Genomic DNA, 23,720 nt, shown 5'->3' with positions numbered 1-23,720 from the left:
AAATATCATATTGGGCCCCATCACCAAAGGCCACAAGAACCTTGTGCAACGGCTGTAACCACGTCTCCAGGATCCAGTCGACCCAGACATGACATTAAAACAGCCTAAATCACTCAATGCTCATACATACATTTTATGAAGACAACAGGACTTTTTTTTTTAATGACCTCATTCTGAATAAAATATGATTTTTTTTTTTGGGCCCCTGTCAGTCATGGGCCCTTAGAATCATCCAACCATTTCCCCCCCTATACGGCGCCACTGCATAGAGGTACATTCGGTTACATTATGTTTATCTAAAAAACATTATTTGAAATCTCTAAAATATACCATGGAATAAAAACAGCAACTAAGTTACTCCAAGCACAGACACCTTTTAGTTTGAAATGTTCATCTGGAATGAAACAAATGTTACGTAGCTCAACACGCTTTCTCAGGTTGGACCGTGAATGTTAGTACGTTTGGACAGAGTGGGAAACAGGGAGAACATTTCAAATGATACGTACGGGCTGAAGATATGGCCATGAGTGCTCAGGTGGGGAATTTATAGCCATCATTACCACCTCTAAATGAACTGCCGGATCTGAGTGAAACTTGCTCTGTGTTTGCTCCACAAATTCATGAGCTGACTTCAAAGCTAAAGTAGTGAGTAACTAGAGCACTGATATGTAGTGGAGTCAAAATACAATAATTGTCTTCTAAATGAAGTGGAGTTAAAGTAATAAGTTCCCCCCCAAAATAATACTCAAGTAAAGTACAGATACTCAAAAAATGTACTCACTGTACTCAAGTAAATTTACTTTGTTACTGTCCACCACTGATCTCTATCATACTTCAACAATTGTAAGAAAAAATGCATTACAGTGACAAGGATAGGGTTTTATTAGTATATTGCTCTCAATTCAGAAAGTTATTTCTTATAATACTTTATATGAAACAAGCATAAGCAAACATTTTCACATTATACATTCTTTTAAAAAATACAAATCCTTTACAATTCCTCACTCTTTGGGTGTAAAGACATTCCTTTGGAAGCATACAGTTTCCCCCCATTTTTCTACTTCTAATGTTGCCCATTTCAAAAAATGTTTGCAAAATGCTGGATCTCCATCACCCCCCCCCCCCCCCCCCCAAAAAAACCATCTGGCTGTACATTTGTGATCAAACAATGTGCTTCCAAACAAACGTCACCATCAGTGATATGACTTTACCTTTTTCTTTTAAGGTAAAGTTAAGAAACACAAACCTGGGACAAAGGTCCAGAAACCATTTCTCTGCCATAAACTTAAAGGATCAGTGGCTGTAAGTGACTTGAATTTGTGAAGATGAGCCAACAAAATAGCCACATGTCCAATTTTAAATACATGAAAAAGCTGAGATCGATTAAATCAGTGAGTGAGCCCCAATGAAACCTGTTTAGGCGTTAAAGTAAACAAAGGAAAGCTGCGCTCATTTGATGAAAATAATTCTTAAAACAGAATCATTCACAAATTAAGATCCCCTGCAAACAAATCCAGTCCATTTCAAGCAACATGTGAAGGGGATTGCAGTGATTATCAAATCACATCAGCCCAGATGTGGAGCAGGAAGTGCCAGAGACATGCTTTACATGAATGCACTAGAAAGGCAACATTTGCCTTTGGAGTTCTGAATAGAAGGTTGTAGCAGAATACAATTTTAATGGGAGGGAGGAATAAATAATGTGTGTCCTGCAGTTGGTATTTTAAACATGTGAATGCCACACTTAAAATTGCATAGTTGTGTTCAATGACAGTATGCATGTTTAGATGTATTACTGATGGCATGAGCTTGACTTGTGGCAGTAGTTTACCGAATGCTTTCCAGAATAAGTCAGAAAATGAACATTTTTGTCATATTAGAGCCAAATTATGTCTCTATTTATCAAATACTGCATACATGGAATGGTTACAGTACAAAATGGACCAGAGCCTTTCACAACAAACCTAACCTCTAATCTTGGCACGGTAAAATGCTCCACCGAAGTTATGGCAAAAAGAACAAGAGCAAAACAAAAAAGAAGTCAGATACGAGTTGTTTGGTTATGATCACATCACCTTCATCAGGTGTTATCTAGTTGATTATAGTTGTAGCAGAGCTGCATATCTATTTATTACTTTACCTCATCTAAACAATCAGCTTTTCTGTTTCAATTCTTCTTTTGCCTCATGGTGATCCACAAAAGTGATTGCCTGAGACTTGATGAAGATGGATGTGTTACAATGTCAAGTCTGAAGCAGAGACGTCAAGGCAAAGAGGCTCACAGAATCGTTGTGTGGTAAGGCCAAGTAGCTCTACTCTCTAGCATACAATGGCATGAAGCCTTCACTCTATCATCATTGCATTGTGTCCCTTGTGAAACAATACTGTTAAATTATACTCTGAGCGGGAGGCCATGTGTTACATAGATTTTGTTACTATAGAGACTGTACAAAAGCCCAGCTGCTAGTAGAACTATTCGACTAAACACAGCAAAAACTCTTCTGCATAAATGTGACTGGGGGGGAAATGCAGGGGTACATTAGCTTCAAACTCTGAGAGTTAGTAATTCAAAAGTCTATACAAAAATACAAATTCTAGAATAATCTACACATTTCTCAAAGATGTTTACACTAAAATGTATTTACACTGTCGCCAGGACACCGTCTTTTTAAATGCTACTTTACAGCAGTTGTATACAAAAGTCTGTAGTGGTGCTGCACCTCAGCTAACAAGCTGTCAGATTACTCATGTTTGTGTGCAAGAAACGGGGAAGAGTGCAGCAAAACTCAGGGCTACTGCCAGTGTGGGGCCGTCCTGTAAGAGAAAACTAATGTCTGAGTAACAAACTAAGGGGAACCAGAATCAGTTATGAGTCGATGCATCCCTGAGAGGGTCAAACCCTGTAAAACATGGGATGATGACAGTAGTTCTTTACTGTTTCATTGTGGGCGTTTCCTACCAACGAGCTAAACCTCCGAGAAATTTCGTCACTGTGCAGTCGACTAAAGGTGCCTCTTTTCTCAAACTCGCTTTTATGTTCCTACAAAACAAAAGCAAAATCAGTAACATTAAAACTCAACTAAAAGTACAACAAGTGATTGGAATAAATTAATTATAGATTCTCTGTTACTTGATAATATTACCAGTAAAGATGAAAGAATCAAGCATTAAATAAATTAACATGTACAATTATAAATTAGTTTAAGTTATAGGCAACTTATTGATGTCTTGACTTAATTTCATTTAAAGACAGGCTGATCTGGTCACAGGTTATTTTGTCAATGAGTAAATAACTGTCAAAAGAAGAAAAAAAAAACCAAACATCACATTTTCTGGACTACACTAGTCTTCCTCGCAAACAAATAAAAAGAATAAATCACTTCATATCTCATGACAGTCATGAGGCGCCGTGTGGCTCACCTCTTCAATTCCTACAGGGAGCGATTCTTGTTAAAAATTTCGAACATTCTTCTAATATACAGTGCAATCTGCTCATCTGCATACCAGATTGAAGCATTGGTTAGGACCTCTAGTACAGTACAAGGATATACAGACACACTTTGTTTTCCTGCTCAGGCGTGTGGAACCTTCAAGCCAGAAAAGTGGAGCTCTTCGTTCTCTCAGTGCTTTGACAACACTCATTTGTAGGGTTGATATATATACAGCTTGATTATGTTCAGAACTAAGGATCTACTGCCTTTCCCCTGCTTAACACAGCATTAAGAGAGCTAAATCTCAATAAGCAAACTAATCCTATTTTCAAAAAAAACTCAACTACTGCAATGAGACTCAACAGAAAGTCATCCATAGTTTGTGTATATGTGTTGCACAATGTGATACAGAACAGAATGCACTGCAGGTACAAGGGCTTGATGCACACGCTATATAGGGAAAGGGAAGAGGCTTCACTGAAGAACGACTTGGTGTGGGTGGATTTGATGCCTGTGGATGCGTGGGTGCAACAGACCAATGCAGGCCGCCAGACTAGGAAGGCAGCTCTAGCCGTCTAAGGATTGCCGTCAGTGGCCATGCTGAAGTCCTCGGCGACCAGAAGCAGAGCCTCGATGTTGGCGGCCGTGTCTGGGCTCTGCAGCGAGAGGAAGTCCGACACATCCATAGTGGATAACGCGTCAGATGAAGGAGGGTTGGTGGCAGTGCTGCTCACTATCGTGGGAATAGTCTGAGCTGTGGAGGAAGAGGAGGAGGAGGAGGAGGAAGGGGAAGTGGAAGAAGGGGCCTCTAGCCTCACCTCAGCCACTTTGGAGGAAGACTCAGGGAGGCTGCAAGAAGAAGAGGAGGAAGTGGGGGGATGGTGCGGAGGCTCTGTGGGCTCTGATGGTGGCGGGGGAGGAGGGGGAGGCGGGGGAGGCTGTGACAGAAGCTGTGCTGGGGCTGGAACTGTGGAGGAGGCACTCTTTGAACTCTTGTCCTTAGCGGAGTCCCTGCAGGCACACTGACACTGGCAGGACTCCTCCTGTTTGATGATGATGACAGGAAGGCTGAGGCCGATCTGCTGGACAGAGTTGCCTGAAAATAAAGCGGACCAAACAAAAGTGGCTGAGATGATGAGAATGCATTTATCACTCGCTGTCCAAATGTCCTGCAAGCATTTCACAAGACAATGTTTTAAAGAAGCAGACGAAAGTTAAGACAGCATGAACTGAGAGTACAGGATGTAACAGCCTGATCAAGTGTTGATGCAAAGAAGCCTGTCACACACTGACTTCAGCTACTTAACACTCGGATAGCTGTGACAGAGATGCTTTGCAAGTGTCATATCTGGTGTTTCTGATCAGTGTGGTGCCATGACATAAGACAGATTTTATGATGCTTTCTATCTCTAGAGTCTGCACAACTTAGGCTAAAATGTTTTGTAAGATAACAAACCACATGAATGAGTACAGTTTTCCATTGTCAATCATTTCCTAAAGCGAGTGTGAGAGTTTTAATAGATTTCCCTGCTTAGAAATGCAGTCTTTACATTTGTATTTATAGTTATAATGATCTTTGTTCTTAAAGAATCTTCCAATACTTCTTATACGTCAAATCTGTTAAACCTTAAAGTGGTTTAAACTTTAGAAAATGTGCTCAACAAACTCCTTGAAAGCTGTAGGTCCACTCCAACTCTCACCTCCTTTAAATCAAAGACTAAGACTTTTTTATTTGCCACTGCCTTCCTATCTTAGCTTATTTGAACTCACTTTAAATGCTAATTTTAATTTTATTTTTAATATATTTCCAATTTTCCTTTCCTTTTCTGTTTTATTATATTTGTCATTTTAATTGTGTTCTTTTATGCTTGTCTGAATGTTACCAATGCTTTTAATCTTTTAATGTAAAGCATATTGAGTTGCCCTTGTGTATGAAATGCGCTATACAAATAAAGCTGCCTTGCCTACAATTTTGGTTTTGATCAATTCCAACTATATTATGCAAACAATAACTCATGCATCCTGATCTCTGCCCCCTTTAGCTGCCTTTGGACCAACTCTTAGTTATGCTGCTATAGGCTTAGACTGCAGATGGCTGTTTAACATTAGTCTGGTTCTGCTTGAGGTTTCTGCCTGTTAAAAAGGAAGTTTTTCCTTGCCTCTGTAACTTGCTAAATGGATTAAGATGAGATAAGACTGAGTCTTACCCTGTCTTGATGTTTGGTCTTTGTTAATAAGTCAACATAGAGTACGGTCTAGACCTGCTATGTTTGTAAAAGCGTCTTGAGATAACATTTGTTGTGATTTGGAGCTATACTAATAAAGACTGACCTGTGCATTTCACCATCTGTTACAACCATTGAGAGTAACAACGGTACAAGCAATGAACGTAAACATGCTAACCTAGAATACTTCTGTCTTTAGTGCTTTGCTGAAAACAGAATGAGGCCTCTGCCAGTTCTAGTTTTTTAGATCAATTTCCAAGCTATAAATGCATATCCTAAAAATATATATGAATATATAAAAACAATAACTGCCTCCTCTTTTACTTACCAGCATTTCCTCCCACTGGTATGGCTGTAGTGAAGAAAACCTTTTCCACTTTTGGAGCTCCTTGATGTGCCTGTGAACAGACATCAAACAACAAAGTTCAAGCTTCAAGCCGATAGTTGATTTTTCTCTATGACGGTGGAGGTCATCATTTACTATGTTGATGACTGATCATGATGTGTTGAAGACAACTTCAAACCACAAACACTCCTCAAAGATCTGAATGTTTCATCAACAGGTTTCTAAATGGTTTCTGCAACAGGTAAAGTCCCCCCCTGCTGGTCGTTAGAGAGAGTGCAGGTTTGCTGCCATAAAAAGGCTTCTTCCACTTTTTATACACATTTTAAAATAAAAGTGAATATTATAACACACTGATTCATTTGCAGCACATGTTGTAAACAGGCCAAAAACAATGTCCTTCTTCTGTTTTACTTTATATATGAATTTATCAAGTTCTTGCATGATAGCTAAATGCTAGACAATGTAGTTTCCTAAGCCTCTCACATGAGCACACTTAGGATTAGAAGAATAAGCACATGTATTTCCTCGTCTTGTGCATGTAGGAATGTGTTTTTAAACATACAAGCACAAATGAAGTCACTACATCTCAGTGTAAACACCGTGTGGGATTATTACTCACTGCCTGCTCTGAGTTCTGCTGACTGTTGGCAGCACTGCTGAGGATCCACTGAAGGTTCTGGTCAGACATAACCAGGCTGGGCTGCAGCAGGTTCTGGGTGGGAGCTATGGTGATGGTAGCAGGGGTGGTAGGTAGACTAGGGCCAGAGTTGGGGACGGGGTTGTTGGCCAAAGGCACAGGTTGAGCCACAGCTGCCAGAGCATCTGTTGTGGCAGTTGCAACAACAGGCACAGGAGCGGCTCCTGGAGCTGTGGTGTTCAGTGCTGGAGCGACTGGAGGAAGAGGAGGAGCAGGGATTGGCTGTGGCAGAGGAGTGGTCTGGGCGTTACTGTTTGATTGCAGGAATGTGGATGGCAGTGTGACGTATTGCTGGGAGGTGGCATGTTTTGGTGCTTGGACAGAAGCCTGAGAGGGCATTTCAGGGATCTGCTGGGAGCTGGTTAGTTGCATGAAAGGGGGAGGCTGCTTTGAGCTGACAGTGGCTGTAACTGCAGCAGGGGCGGAGGCATGAGGAGGAGAGCTCTCACTGAGCCGGGGAGGAATCTCCAGAACTGCAGTTGCGTGGGAACAGGGAGTTGAGGAGGTATGATTGAAGGTAAAAGAGATGATGGATGAGGCGTCAGTCACTCCAGAAGAAGTCTCGAGGCTGAAGTGTTCAGCAAGGCTCTCTGAGGAAGAAACAAAAACTCAGTCAGTGAACAGGGACATTTGACATAGTTGAAACTGAAAGGTGTCAAAGTATACTGACCACTGTGATGGACATCGTCCTGGCTGATGCTATTTTCAGGACTCTGGAACATGAGCTCAAAGATTTTCACAGGGGTAACACTGTTGAGGTCCAGGTTTTGAGCCTGTAACAAAACCAAAAGTAAAACATTAACCTCCCTTCTACCTCTAAATTCTTGTGACCTATAAACAAATAAACTTAGGTGTCATAATTGCTGCCTGTTTTTTCCTTTCGTTATCACACTTACGTTATTGATGTTCTCTCGTAGCTCCGAGTCTGTTGAGATGAGACTCAAGTCACTGAGGCACAGCGAGTGATTTGCATCCTGTAAACGAGAGAAAAATGTAAGCTGATTGAAGTAGCCACTGTGTTGGGATACATGACATGCAAACAAAGGCAAATCATTTCAGAACTACTGAACAAGTCGACAACCAACATCCCTGGCAGCACTGTGCCCTCTTTGAACATAGTGCACATTATGAATTCACACGTTGCTTTCTGTGACCGAGAGCTCAAGTGTCCTACACAAGCTGAGGAGTAGCTGTAACTGTCGCTGTGACTCACTTCAGAGAGTGGATGGGTGAGGGTGACGCTGAAGGCCTGTCCTTTGTCGTGGCCCCGGATGTGACTCTTCAGACTGTACTGGCTGCTAAAAGTCTTCTCACAGCCGTCACTCGGACAATTGAATGGCTTCTCCCCTACAGAACATAAAGCAAAACAGGAAAGAGAATGCTTAACGTCTTCAATGACTTTCTGTCTGAAAGCTAGCCAAATAAGAAAACAACTTCAGAGAGGAATACACACAACATGCTGTTAGAATGCAGGACAAATCCCCCTTATCAGACCATTCAGATACATCTCATGTGTTGGAGGCAGTGGTTAATGCAAACATAGTGTGGAAAAATAAACGTGTCTCCATTCAGACTGCCTTGATGAATAAAGGTCAGATTAAAAAGGATGTAGAATATGTACCTGTGTGTGTCCGTACATGTGTTTTTAGGTGATGACTCGCAGCAAACGCTTTGCCACAACCGTCATGGTCACACCTGAAGGCAGAGACGAAACATACAGCATGTGAGAAAAACTCCAAATGCAAATACACAGTAATGATGTTTCACCACAGTGGATTTGATGATGAATCAAGGTTGAAGGTTACGCTGGACGTAAAGTTAACTATCTACCAACAATGACTGCTAGCTGAATAGTGCAAAGTGCATGGAAAATTGTAGGAGCTAAAATAATGTACAAACATAACTGTGCATTACTTCTGTCTCAGCACTCCTCTCCTATTTCACCATTAAGGGGGAGGTACACTGCAAAAATAGGGTATCTTAAACATAGGGGGAAAAAAATAATTCAAGGGGGAAAAAAATCTTAAAACTAGTGAAATTATCTGTCCATGCAGCAAGTTAATTTTACTTGATAAAAATCTTAAAATTAGATTGTTCAATCTAGAAATAAGCAGGCTCTGAAAAGTATTAAAAAGGGTTGAAATAAGAAGAATATGCTGATTTTTAGCTCAAACTACTTGAAAACAAACTTCCTACAGCACAGTTATAAGTGAAATATACTGACTATAAGCAAAGAAAATCTCATTTATTTATTTTGTATACTTAATTTGAGCAAATTAAGGCCTGGGGACAAGAAAAACAACACCAATTTAAGTAAAAAATCACTCACTATTAGAAAACTATGATTACACAGTTTCTTGATATAAGCTGGCTCATCTTAAGATAGACCCTAATCCATCTTAAAACTAAAACTAAAATCTTTAAACTAGTTCTTATTCTAACAATATACCTCTTAAATGTTTCTGCAGAAACCACATTTTGCACAGCAGAAAAATAAGCAATCAATAAGATACAAGCTGAACTGTGTCTTGAATAGATGCCTTATGTGTTATTCTTAAATTAACCAACTTGAAGTTGTTACTCAATCTTGAAACAAGTTTTATTTTAATGACTTTAGGTGAGACAACCAATGTACCTTATTTTAACAGTCATTCACTCAATTTAAGATTCCCAGACTAATTGAAACAAAAAAGACATGTTCATAATCAATTTAAGATTCAACCATACATACAAAGATTAAAAACAAGTAAATAACTCTAAAAACAAGGTAATTCATCTAACATGTCTCAATGTAAGAATTAAAATCTTGGCAAGTGCTGAATTATATGCAGTGTAGAGCCAATGTCTAACTTAGCGGAGGTCAACCCTTGCCCAAACACGCTTCTTTCCCTGGCTCTTCCTCTCCTGTCCTTTTTCTAACATCTCTCTATGTAGTATGAAAGGGGTTGTTCTAGGACGCTGTTTTCATGGTCCTAACTTCACAACAAGGAAGGTGCCAACTTGGTTACCCAGTTGATGTGTTTGCTCTCATTGTCCAACCAAGATCCAAGATCAGGGAGCGGGGCTATTAGGAGCCAAGCAGTGGGGTAAGTAATATAAACACTGGCGGTACTTAAAGCTTGCAGAAGCCTGGGTTTGTTGAAGGTGGCAAATTGCAGTTGCCAACAAGACTCATTAGGTAGGCTGTGTAACTTGGTGATGGGGGTCCTCACTGAGCAGTCATTTTTTCATTAGGGTATAAGAATCTGGTGTTTATTTCAAATGAAGAAAAAGGAAAGAAAACAAACAAAAAATACACAAAAAATATTTTCACTTTCAATCTCTTATCTTGGGCGCTCTCATGTTGCCTTACTCCCTGCTGTTTTGTGTTTTTTTTTAATTTAATTTAATTTTCTAAATAATATAGTTATTGTATTCCTCACATTTCTCTTTTTTTATTATTTTAATGCATGTTTAATTTTTTCTTCTTTTTTGATTTGTAAAGTTCTTTAATAATAATAATAATATTAATAATAATAATAATAATAATAATAATAACAACTGGTATTTATATAGCATCTTTCAAGAAACCCAAGGTTGCTTCACAGGGTCAGGTAGGGGGTCTGGGGGTAGGTGGGGATAACACTATCTAACGGGGAAAGGCCTTGAGGAAAAGGTGTGTTTTGACTGCTTTCTTAAAAGTGTCCAGGGTTGGGGCTGAAGATGTGGGGAGGGAGAGAGTTCCACAGAGTGGGGGCTGCCACACTGAAGGCTTTGTCACCAAAAGTCCGCAGCTTAGTCCGGGGGATGGAGAGGAGACCCAGTTTGTAACCCTATTTTCAAAAGTGCCATATAAAAAAATGTCTTCTTCTACTTCTTCCTCTCCTTCTTCTTCATCTTATTATGATAAAATAGCCTACCCTGAGTGAGTATGAAATTCCCTCTTCGTTTAACAGGGGTGAATTAAACCTGATGTCATTTATAAAATGCTCACCGGAATGGCTTCTCCCCAGTGTGTGTGCGAATGTGCTTCCTCAGGTCACTGAGTGTGGTAAAGTACTTCGTGCATCCCTCTGATTCACAGTTGAACGTCTTGCCTGTGTGAAGTCTCTGGTGTGCTTTCAGCCTGCAGAGGAGATAAAGTGTGTTACATTACACCACAATGAGACAACATGCAGAGAGAAAGAAACTAGGCGCAATGGTTTTTAACAGCATGTGTTTGATTCCTGATGCAGATCTTTTCAAAAGAAAGAAAAAGATGGTTAGTACACACACACACACACACACACACACACACACACACACACACACACACACACACACACACACACACACACACACACACACACACACACACACACACACACACACACACACACACACACTCAGTGGTTGTCGTAGAGGAGAATCTGGACTGCAGTGAAGGCTGGGGCGAGCAAAAGAGGAAAGAGAATGCACCCATGTGTGGCATCAGTTGGGTGCTTTGAGTAACAGCTTCTGACAGGAAGTTGATGGCAGTGGCACAGCTTCACCAAAGCCCAGACAGGTTGTCATAGAAACTGAAGCAATACGGGCCAGAGGGCTTTGTTGTGGGCTGCTTGAGATCACAGCAACACTTAAATGTGAGAATGCTTTGAACAAAGACTGAGCCGGGCGTTAGTCAGCATAAAGCAAACCTATTACTGGGCTTGGTGTTGTAAGTAAGAGATGTTTTTTTTAAATCCTATAAGTTTGACATTTTTGACTGACTTAGAATCCTGCCGCACTCCAGTCATGATGTGAATTCAAACTCCTCTTGGCCTGCTGCTCTCCTTCTAGGTGGCTTGAAGGCTGATCACATTCGATCAACTAACAATTTTATGAAAAGAAGGGCCAAATACGAATTAATTCAACTTTGTAAACACAACCAAATACTTCAAAATTCTTGCGATATCAGCGATTAGAAAAAAACACGTGGGTAATAAAAATCTTGTTGTTGGACCTTCATGAGAAGAAGACCAAAGCAGAGTGAGGGCGTACCTGTATAAGGTGTTGAAGGCCTTCTCGCAGCCTTGCACGTCGCACTCGAACGGCTTCTCCTTGGTGTGGACACGGACATGGATCTTGAGGCTGTACGACGTGAGAAAAGCTTTTCCACAGCCCTGCTGATTGCACACAAACGTGTACTCTCCTCGATGAGTCTTCTGGTGTGTTCGCAGGTTTCCCGCTGTGCTGTATGTCCTCGTGCAGCCTTCGAACATGCACTGGTAGCGCTTCACCTGTTGGAGGACAGACAGCAAATAAGCATGGTTGAGTTACAAAAAAGGGATGTTAACAATGAATCGAGTCTTTGAGTAGTTAAGAACGTACTCAAACATTCAATCAATCAACCTTTATTTATACTCGAGAGATCATTGAGGGGCAACCCTCATTTACAATGATATCGAGTTATTTACAGTGACATTTAAAAAACAGACACAAACAAGCAACAATGCATCAAGAGTATCAAAGTCATCAAATAGGATAATTATTATTTTTTTTGATTTGGATATAAAAACAATTAAAAGAAATAAAAACAAAATAATACAAATAAAGGAGGTGTTGGGGATTGACTATAAAAGCACTAAAATAAGGAGGGCCGATGATACAAATGATACAATAATATACACAGGTTAACCTAGCTGAAACAGTTGCAGAGCTGGGTTGAAAGGTTAAAAATTAAGATTCTGAATTGTCCGAAAGTTAAAAGTGCATTTAATTTCAGACGCTGCTGCAACTTGTTCCAGGAGTCAGAAGCAGAGAAACAAAAAGCAGTTTTTCCCAGTTCTGATCGAACTCGAGGAACATGCAAAAGTAGCTGGTTTGAGGTGTGAGTCTGATAAAAACGGTCTGGGTACACATTTTTTGTTTCGATTTTCTATCATGTGGAACAAACATCATGTGGTCTCATATTTCATTCAGCTATCAAGGAGGTGTTTTATGGTTGACGCATGTTTCAATGTGAATCAGCTGGCCAAATGTGACAGACGCTCAGCTGATGGGTGGGGCTGTGCACCAGGACTCCACAAGCTCTTTCTTTCTCTGCCGGCGGACTGATTATGACCTAGTTGCGCTCCTGGCTGACACCTGACCTGACCTGACCTCATTCACATGCTTATTTTTTGAACAAAAACAACTAAACAGAAAACTGGACACTGAGTCTAAAATATGATCCTGTTCAGTTGTCCTGTTACATTAAATCCACATGTTGAAGTTTGAGTCTTCACATATGAACAAGCGTCCAAGGAGGTTATTTATAAGCCTGCTCCTCATGCTGATATTCAGCATTTTTAACATTTTGAACACCTCAATACGATCCGTAGCTGTTTAATACTGTCAGTTATACGCATTGTGTCATGAAGGAAAATTTGATTTAGGGGGAAATAACACATTTGGCATTCTTTTTCACATAGAAAACTTTCACGTTTTTTTAAAGATTAAACGATCAATTATCGTAAACATTTCCAAAGATCGATCAAGGAGAATACTTGAAATTTACATCCCTAATTTAAACAGATTTACCTCATACAACACACCTTAAAAATGAAAAAGGATTACTTTGTTTAAAAAGAAATATAAGAGAAAAATATATATTGCAAGTGTCATTATCTGAGAATTTAAATAAAATAATAGTAATTCAAATTTTGAGTTCAATACAGTTTTCTTGAAAATCGTTAGAGAATCGTGAGTGAATCGTATCGTGAATCAAAAATCAGGATTCAAATCAAATTGTGGGTTGAGTGTATACTTACATGCCTAGAATAGCCATTATTTTTTACATGGAAAACGTCCAAGTTTTTCTTTAAAATTAATCGATAATTCAATTCAATTCAATTCAATTCAATTCAAAAACTTTATTTGGGGGGTAATTTAAGGCACGTATGAGCAGCATTGAATACAAGAAACAGACACTTAACTTAGTTAACATTTCCAAAGATCGATCACGTAAAATACTTAAAATCTACATCCCTAGTTCCAAACAATGACAGTACTGTTATGTTGTCAGGCTGTTTGATCTATGAACCCTCATCTCAGCCTCTGTCTAAAGCACTTCAGTTTAGCTTCTGTCTCTTGGACTGTATTTCAAAAAAGACAGTGAGAAAGCAATTAGTTAATTAACCTCAGTAATGGCCAATCTTGTCGTACAGTGAAGTGACAGTCTGAGTCAGCGTGACCTTTCAGACGGAGCTTGAACTCAGTGAGTCAGCCACCCGTCAAAGTCCGAGGCGAGTGAGCACAAAGGACAGCGGAGATGACTAACCCCGCCGTGCAATACATCCCATCCATTTCTGTTTCACAGCAGCAATCTCCGCTGCAGTGTGGCAGCCTCCTGCTCTTTTCTCCCAGAGAGCCTTTGGGCATTGTGAATAAAAGCAGTTCATTCTTCCCTTTAAAAAGAGCCGCTCTGATTGAGCACAAAATAAGGAGGGGGAGAACATTTGTGGTTGTAAGCTCCACAAGCAAATCCCATTTGTCAGCAAACATTATTGCAGGAACTTACTGTTCCAGGATCGTATGAAATAAAACAATTTACTAGCCTGTAATTTCACAAAAAAATGCAACTCAAGATAAGACTGCAGCATGTTTATCCCTGGCTGTGTCAGGTCTGGTGGTTTTTAGAGACAGCATGATGTGATTTTAGCACAAACAAATTAACCTTTCAAACTTTCATTTTATTGAAGCCTCGTGTTTGCAGCACACTTACACAGAGCCAGTCAACTTTGTAGGGAAAACAAGGCACAACCAAACAAAATTATAGTTCTGTACAACAACAACAACAGGGTCAATATATTTTGTTGGCATTATTTACATAACTAGAGGAGAGGTGCCCAGCACAGGATTGATTTCCTTTCTTTGTTCCTATTTTACGAATATCAGCCAACATAGTAAGTCAAGAGCCACCCGCCGAAGTCTTTGGTGCTCACTGGGGGGAGCTAATACACTTTAAGGACCCGTCCTTGAATTTTTATTGCAAACACATATATAATAGTTTCTTCTTCCCAACTTTAACTTTTACTCTCGTTACTGTTGCCCGACAACGCCGCTTTGTTTTTGTTTTTACCCATCCTCAGTTGGTTGAGCTGAAGCCGGCCGGCTCATCGGCCGTACCGCTGCAGAACTCTGGAGATTTAGGACGCATAACGGCAGAGGAGGCATAGACGGAGGTTGATGGAGAGAAGATAGAAGTCGTGTCTCTCCTCTCTCATCATGGGCAACGTGAGACCTCTGGCTAATAAGTTGGACGAGCTAACAGGACTAGCCAGGAGTCAGACGGAGTTTTGGGAATGCAGCATGGTGTGCTTTACAGAAACGTGGCTGCATCTGGATATTCTCGACCACAACGTATCCATTGGTGGCTTCCTGACTGTCCGGGCAGACCGGGATAGCAGCGAGAGCGCTGTTGACCATATTATCTGCACAGGGAGATCTCTCAGGTCATACTGGTAGCTGTTTACATCGCCCCTCTGCCAACCCGACTACGGCGTCCAACGTTCTCAACACTTCCATAGTCAGACTCCAGACAGACCACCAGAGTGCCCTCTTCCTGATCTCCGGGGACTTCAATCATGTATTTATTTCTACATAGCTTATTCTGTCTTCTGTGCATTCTTTTATTATCGTTATTTTCATTGTATTTGTATTTATATCTTATTCATTACGTCTTCTATTAATATTATTTGATATTCTTAATTATTGTGTATAGGAACAACTTTAATGACTCAATTTCCCCCCGGGATAAATAAAGTATTTCTGATTCTGATTCTGAACAATGACTGCTGATGAACTGTGCTGCAGCTGTTTTACAGTATCAATAAAATGGACACATTTTTCTTCCATTCTTACCGACAGCACTAATCTCAGTGATGAGAAGTGAAATGCAGTTCACTTTGATTTTAAGCAAGCCTAGGTTTATCAATTGTGAAGCAAACATCTGTGCAAATCCACAGTGCGAAGCCTGCCAAGGCTCGTAATCCAGTATTGTATTCATCCCCCACATTGTCGTGACTCCTCTCCACCTTCAGCTCCATCAACGTAAGAGTGCAAAGTATCCCCCCTAGTCTCCCACGTGCGTAGTGGAAGAGACCACTTTATCACACATTAAATGGTCATGTGAGAGTATTCACAGCAGCAGTATCACTCAGAGCTGGATTTTTGCGGACACCTCTTTGTTGCCAACAGGAAATATCCACTCATGAGTCCTCTCTCTCTCTCTCTCTCTCTCTCTCTCTCTCTCTCTCTCTCCTCTCTCTCCCCCTCTCTCTCTCTCTCTCTCTCCTCTCTCTCCCCCTCTCTCTCTCTCTCTCTCTCTCTCTCCCCCTCTCTCTCTCTCCCCCCTCTCTCTCTCTCTCTCTCTCTCTCTCTCTCTCCCCCCCCTCTCCCTCTCTCTCTCTCTCTCTCTCTCTCTCTCTCTCTCTCTCTCTCTCTCTCTCTCTCTCTTCTCTCTCTCTCTCTCTCTCTCTCTCTCTCTCTCTCTCTCTCTCTCTCTCTCTCCCTCCCTCCCTCCCTCCCCTCCCTCTCTCTCTCTCTCTTCAGACCTTTTTTTGAAGGCAAAGTGGTTCAAAATGTTCTACCAACGAACTGAAAGCACATGCCAAAATTTGGACATCACAGTGTGCACATATTAATATTAGCAGCACATGACCGTGACAAATCTCTGTACTTAATGTATGTGGATTCTGTAGCTAGCTCTGTCCCACAGTCTGTAGAGTAAGTGCGGTGCATTGTGCCATCCCAAGTCTTTCAGCCACTCTCTCTGCAAAATGTGAGCCCTCTTTGCCGCTGGTGCATCCACATTCACCACATCATATCCAACTTCAGCAGTCACATTTTCCGTAACGTTGGGTGGCCTACAAAATAAATCCCTCAGTGGTCTCTTTGGCTTCTCTCTTCAGAACTTCTGATTTCATGCTAGCTGGCTCTCTGTCACGTGACTACAAAGCACAGTGAAAGGGGAGCCTGAAGGCTAATATTAACCAACCTCAATACCTAATGTGTTTTTAAAAAAGAGCCAAAAAAAGCCGCTATCTACAGCCGGAGTAAACCTGGGAAGAAAACAACCAATCACCGTCATCAGGGTCCAATTTGGGCTCTGACAAGCAAAAGAATTAATGACATTTAGTAAGTCTTACAGAAAATGTAGATGTATTGTAGCGACCTTCCGGACGCTGTAGGGATGGCGAGCTGATTCGAACTTTGATAATTGGTCACTGTCGGCCATGACCACGCCAACCAACAAAGCAACAATTAATGTTTTATGAATGAAGAACTTCTCCTGCCTGTCTCTCCTCTCTACAGCTCGCACACTCTCTCACACCTCCACCCCCTTCCTGATGCCTTCACAAACTGTCAACACTGTAGGAATTAAGAACATCTACACTGAACACGTTTAACAAACAGTAGAGCTGTTACAGTTTTATATGTATTATAGCTTTTCTCCTGATATCGTTTCACCGGTACAACTGGATAATATAGCATGACAGTTGTGAGCACTAACAATAGCCATGTTTGTTTGTTTTTAACTTTAATGTTTTGATGTTTTCATTGTTTGTGCTGGGGCCCGGTTTTGATCATATGGTCGCGAATCAGCTGCGCTCGTGCATGTGAGAGGGGGCGTCATTTTGGAGGAGCTCTGAGGGGAGGGGTTAGATGGAGTCCTGAGGACATGCTACATTCAAATTCCTGCTAGTTTTCAGGGACCACCAACCCTAGCTTTAAATGTTTGTGAGCCTTTTGCAATCATCAAAACATTGTCATCCCAAATAATAATTAAGCAATAAATTTACAACAGTGATCATGAAAGTGCAACATTAAATACCAACCACTGACGCAAGTTTAGAGCGAAGTCTGCGGCACTACATTCACATTGAACCCAGTCAGAGCTCACTGTTGGGCATCAACACTAACTCAACCTCTATTCACACAAAAGCACATTATTCCATTCTTTCTTTTGCAATTCAAACTTAGAGGTCTCACCTCAAGACAGCAATATGTGTCCCAAAAAGGGGATGTGACACATGACATGAACTCTCTTTCCCTTTCTCGTGAGTCACAACCACCAGAGCAGCGTTGCGACTTGCGACACAGTTGTTCAAGTCATGCTGAGTTTACAGATTTTGGTGCATTTTCTTAAAACCTTCAAGCAAGAGAAAGTAACACAAAGGCTCACTTTAAAAGACGACCCTTATTATTTCTAACGTGGTTTTAAAACAACTTTCTCCCTCTTGCACTTTGATATGTCTCTTGTTGCTGTGGGAGCGTGGTGGACCGTCAATACAACATTTTTCTTTGTGAATAGAAATGCTTCAGTGCTTACACAACCTGGCTGAACTGATAAGTCCTTCCATAAAATAACCTTTTCTTATTTGCAGTCATCAGACAAACATTTGTTTTTGACTGAAACAGCACTGTGGAGAAATTGCTCCCTTGTGGAGCCCCTGTGTTAATAACATTGGGGATAAACACTGATGCACTTTACTCCAGAATTCCACTCATGTGAAAGCTTCTCTTCACGTCTATCTGTATAAAGCTCTTCACTAAAGTTTCACCTGGTCTATGTGGCAGTGTCAAACACCGTAAACTGGAAAGCAACTTCTCTAGACCTGTAATGGTGTGCTGCATTTTCTGTGCCACCAGGAACTAGATGTGCCTCTCAAGACTTTCCCAAACCACACAGTTCAGTAATCATCACCATCCTATTGTTTGTCATGTTTTTCTCAGACTCTCTTTGAGGTAGTTTTCTCTGTTAACATTGTGTGCATCATCTGACATTTGAAACAACTGAATAAACACAGGTCTGCGTTGTTGACTCAGTTCTTCCCTACAGTCTTTCAGCACCCTGCCTCTTACGCAGAAGGAGACCCAGCTGCTGCACCCGAGCTCGAACGCTGTCCGATACTTCAATCTTCCATTTCCACCGATCAGGATGGGACAGGTGTCAAAATATGGCGAAGTGACCACATGGATATGAAGAGGAGGCAGGTGACATTGTGAGAGGGCTTAGACAAGGACAAGGGGAAGCTTGTTTTGAAGACCTTAGCATATCAAAGTCTTTGATTTGCCCTTTCAATGTATAAAAGTATTGAAACTGTACTTTGCATTTCACCAAGAAAAGGTGCAAAACTTGTAAAACCAGAAGCTGGGGTGTCAAACAGGAAGTACATACATGAGCAATACACTCCACCACATTCACATCTGCAGCCTTACCTCTCTCTGCTTGGTCTCGGGGCACTCAGAGTGCAGGGTCAGCGTGGCCCCCTCTATGTTCCGTGGCATCGGGGTGGAGCCGGGATTTATTGTGAACTGGATCTGGTCCGGAGAAATGGTGTGATGAACGTAACCCTGCGACATGCCATCAGGGTCATTCATAAAGACCAGAGAGCCCTCCTCCTCGTCGCCATCACCTTCCCCTTCAGTGAGGAAGGTGACCCCATCTTCGTCTCCGCCGCAGTGACCCTCCTCTTCGCCCTCCTCATCCAACCGGATGGGGTCCCTCTCGATGAGCACCGTAGTGCGGTCGTACACCCGGCCAGAGGAGGATGAAGGTTCAGGGATTAGGTCGTCATCTTTGTCATAGTGGATCTTGTCTTCGTCTTCGTCATCATCCCGCCCCAGAGGATCCACCTCCACCTCAAAGTACATAGACGCCTCTGTATGAGGGCCATTCTCGCTCATGGTCCCTGGTGCCTCTCCTACCTTGGCAAGGAGGACTTCACACTCACACTGGAAATGTTACAGCCTGAAATATATGTGGGGGGGGAAATAAAACACCTGTTATTCTCTACCTTGAAGTATGGAGTTTTCATGGTAATTTAAGCAGCATAATATAACCAAATAAAGGCTTAAAACTGAGGAAAAAAGAGAAGCACAGGATGGCTAAACAGCCTGAGAGATGAGGCAGCAAACCTTGTTTTCAAGATATGTCATTCTGTGATTCTCTGGCTTTCTGCAACTCTTTGGAAGGGAGCACACATGCCCCAAGTTTACAAAGTTATAATCTAATTTAGAAGATGCTTAAATCTAAAGCAGTGTACATCTGAGAGTTAGTGCAACACAAGCAAGAATAGACAGGATCCTTGCTTGTGCGATCAAAGAGGTTTGGACAGCTCTTAAGAAAGCAACAGATGCATGGCAGCTGTGGACAAGGGGAATGAAAAAAAAGAGCCATATTGTACAGTTAAAAGAAATAAGCATTGATTTGATGACAGCATATACAATCACCAACAGCTGCTTAGACAGAGCCACAATTATTAGTGACACTTCTAAAGAGGAGCTTTGACAGCACTAATGGTTATATCAGACTCTGATACTAACTGGGTCTTCCTCTTGTCGATCAAAATAAAGAAACCTTTTTATAAGTTTATGTTGCAAGAAGTGATCATGTCCACTGACGTTAATGTAGTGGTGATTTAGGCACATAAGCCTTGTTTTGAGGACACTGGTGCTCCCACACCAAAATCTAGAACAGGGGTGTCAGACATCCCGCCCTTGAACGACTGTGCAAAGTGAAAAAATTACAGACATTAACTGCAATTTTTCAATAAAAGTAACTGCTTTTTAAAATTTGTCCTCTGGGGGTCGCATAAAATCATAGTGCTGATGGAGCGCACCTGAACAGTGCTTACTTCTGGAGACGTTTTTTCTCAAAGTGAGAAAATAGATTGTTTGCATAATCCGGTTGAGATTCATAAAGACTTTTGAGAGGACTATAAGATGATCCACTAACTACTAACACTAGCACTACACCCCTGCATTCAACACTGTCCAGCAAGCGAACTGTTCATGCTGGAGCTGAGGGGTCCAAAATAATCTACTTTTTACCTTCTTCATTATTATGATCTCTGTTTTTTTGCAGTAAGCATTACATACTCTGTCAGGTGAATGGGTAAACTGTGTGTTTGGTGTGCTCGCAGCATAGACTGTATAAATAATGGACGTAGCCTCCGTGGCGCCACCAAGTTGTTTCTGAAGTGCTGTTTTGAAGCCAATCGGCGGCGGCAGCCATATTGCTGCTGTCGAGCGATTGTGACGTAAAGAGGCGGGCTTTGAGCCTCCTCGCCAACAGCTACAGTGTTCCTGCCTGTCAATCAAGTCAGATGTGCCACTCACTGGAAGACTCGTAATATTAATATCTTCAAAATTACTGTGTTATGAAAAAATTCACCCCCCTACAGTCTGTTCCGATCGAGAAATGAGCTATCCAGACTACACTCGTCTTTTGTACCAGGTTGTAAACATGTTTATTTCTGCTGTAAATATCGTCTTTTTTGAATTGGTGTGTATGTGGTTTCCGGTACTTCCGGAGCCAGCCTCAAGTGGATCCCGGATGGACTGCAGTTTTTAGCACTTCCGCATTGGACTCATATTTTTAGACCGGAGGTTGCTGCTTGGTTGGCAGGCAGCAGGTTTCAGCAGTGGCAGTTCTAGACCAATTTTACTGGGGGGGCCAGGCTGGGGCCAAGGGTGTTGTCAGAGGGACACATTCAACCCTGACAAAGGAGACTGAGAAGGGCAAGGACTGGCTGAGAACAAACTGGCAAAACATCAGTGCATCCCTATATACTAGACATATATACTACTGTGTACTATATCAAAATGCAGACTGACAGCAGCTGGTTAAACACTCAACGTGAGTCCCTTAGCGCTCTAAGGGACTGGAACCAAGTGCCACACGCATGTGTTCCACCCAAGCGGCAACCTCCGGTCTAAAAATATTTTCCGATGCGGAAATGTTAAAGGCTGCAGTTCATCGAGGATCCGCTTGAGTCTGTCTCCAGAAGTACCGGAAGTCACATACACATGAATGGGAAAAAGAAGATCTTTACAGCAGAAATAAACATGTTTACAGCCTGGTACAAAAGATTAGTGTAGTCTGAATAGCTCATTTCTCGATCTGCTCTCACTGTGAGGGGGGGGGTGAATTTCAAAGATATTGAGATTACTAGTCTTCCAATGAGAGGCACAGCTGCCTGTGGGAACACTGCAGCTGTTGGCTAGGAGGCTCAAAGCCTGCCTCTTTACGTCACACTGGCTCGACAGAAGCAATATGACTGCTGCTGCCGATTGTCCATACGTCCATATTTTATACAGTCTATGGTTCCACCTGTAACATCAGCTCGATACCGAAGCTTTTTTTATTGTATAACATTTGTTTGGTGTGGAGGGGGGGCACAGGGGGGTCCAGGTTCAGTTTTACAGGGGCACTGGCCCCTGTTGGCCCCTCCCCAGAACCACCACTGGGTTTCAGGGCTTAAAGAGTAAAATATTCGGCCCCACTTTGAAACTCGTCATGGCGAAAATACAACAACTGTTTTTGTGGAACATTTTCAGAATGTACTTGTACTTTTTTTGCACTAAAACAAAGGGAAAGCTTTGGAGTTGTCGTTATGCATAGGTTATTATCTTATGATTTTACTGGTCAGGCCCACTTCAGATCATCTTGGGCTGTGTGTGGCCCCCTGAACTGACATGAGTTTGACGCCCCTGATCTAGAACTTTCTGATTTCAATGACAGCAAGTCACGAGAACAGCTGAACTGCTATGTCCACAGATGTGCTTTTATATCATCCAAATGTTCAAATCACTTGGCTAGCATAGGTGAAAACGGCGTCTTACAGTAACACGACATTGTTAGATAATTTATACATAACGTTACTCGATAAGGCTAACATTAGCAGATATACAAACATCAAGTGGCCTGATACAAGCGCTGCTACTGCCAGGTGTAACGTGCAGAATTGTGACCATAACTTACCGTACACCAGTTGTTTAATAGCTGATAGAAGCTTTTCTAATATCGGCCAACAGATGACTGACCTGACGCTATATCACAGAATACATATTGCTCTCTATAGCCTCAGTGATAAGGCGCTACAAATAGATACTGCCTTTCTTACTCAGAATATAAACACTACCTCTATAGGTCTTAACATGTCTTAACATGATCTGTCTTGATATCAAAATCAACACAACAGTACCCATTGTTGTCGTTAGCTCTGTAGCAGAAGCCAGGCTAGCTCTCCTCTAGCTGTGTCCCTTATTTCTCTACACATGCCTAGCTTAGCAGGCTAGCTCACAGCTAAGCTAAGGAGCTAGCTTAAAAAAAGGTTAGCTCGTTTACACATTTTCTCTCTTCCCTGCAAGGATAACACGTTTTAAGATGTTACCTGTGGTAGACTAATATTCTCACGCTGAATTTGATCAAATGAAATGAAATGACATGCAGCACATGTATTTACCTGCGTTAGGTTTGAAGCCTTATCCCTGTGCTTCAGATGTTTAGCACTTTCTATCCCCTCCCTAGGATACCAGACAACGTCAGACTCAATAGCAGTCGTGATGAATTATGGGAAATTAAACATCATTCTCAAGCTAAATCAAATCAGTTAAATTTTTCAAAGATTTTGAGTTTTTGTATTTTGAAGTATTAATTCTATGGAGACAAAATAATGACTTTAATGTTTGATATTTAAAATAAAATGTGGCATTGAAAAACACACCCTGAAACTGAAAGAAGAAACATTGGCATTGAAAATCTTGTATTAAAAAATATACTATACTATAATAAAAACTTAAAATCACTCAGAAAATTCATCTGATATCTGTAATTTTAGCTTCAGTGAAACGTTTTCAATGCCAATACCTGTTTTGATGCCACAGTTTTTTACAATACAAGTGTTTGAATGCCAATGTTCCTTTTTTCAGTTTCAGCGTGTGTTTTTCAATGCCAAACTTTATTTTCAATACCAAACATTAAAGTCATCCTTTAGGCCCCATATGATTATAGCTCAATTCATGTAACGATACTAAATGTTGTAAAAGTGACATAATAAAAAAACAGCAACACATAGCTTTTTAGTCCAACAGTTTATATATAAAAACAATATCTGGTTGATATCAGAAACATTAACGTACAAATTTTTTTTTTTTAAATAAAATATACATACATTAAAAACTTAGTTAGGACTCTACAGATGCTCAATGATGTACAATAAACTCTGTGCATCAATAGATTACAAACATTTCTT

At 41.2% G+C, this 23,720-nt stretch overlaps 1 protein-coding gene across 1 annotated transcript; it reads right to left on the bottom strand.

Annotated features, from left to right (window-relative positions):
* Nucleotides 1-858: 858 nt before the first annotated feature.
* On the bottom strand, nucleotides 859-23,026 carry mtf1 (metal-regulatory transcription factor 1). The gene is made up of 11 exons (XM_034698033.1): nucleotides 22,932-23,026; nucleotides 18,901-19,432; nucleotides 11,698-11,936; nucleotides 10,673-10,804; nucleotides 8,321-8,394; nucleotides 7,913-8,046; nucleotides 7,596-7,673; nucleotides 7,370-7,472; nucleotides 6,622-7,289; nucleotides 5,985-6,054; nucleotides 859-4,527 (listed from the first exon to the last, which is right to left on the bottom strand). The coding sequence occupies exons 2-11, from the start codon at nucleotides 19,366-19,368 to the stop codon at nucleotides 4,007-4,009; spliced, it is 2,487 nt and encodes an 828-aa protein (XP_034553924.1). The 5' UTR covers nucleotides 19,369-19,432; nucleotides 22,932-23,026; the 3' UTR covers nucleotides 859-4,006.
* Between the last annotated feature and the right edge of the window lie 694 nt (nucleotides 23,027-23,720).

This window comes from Notolabrus celidotus, chromosome 12 (genome assembly GCF_009762535.1).
Source record: "Notolabrus celidotus isolate fNotCel1 chromosome 12, fNotCel1.pri, whole genome shotgun sequence".
NCBI classification, from domain to species: domain Eukaryota; kingdom Metazoa; phylum Chordata; class Actinopteri; order Labriformes; family Labridae; genus Notolabrus; species Notolabrus celidotus.
This window is presented reverse-complemented; position numbering and strand designations above follow the sequence as displayed.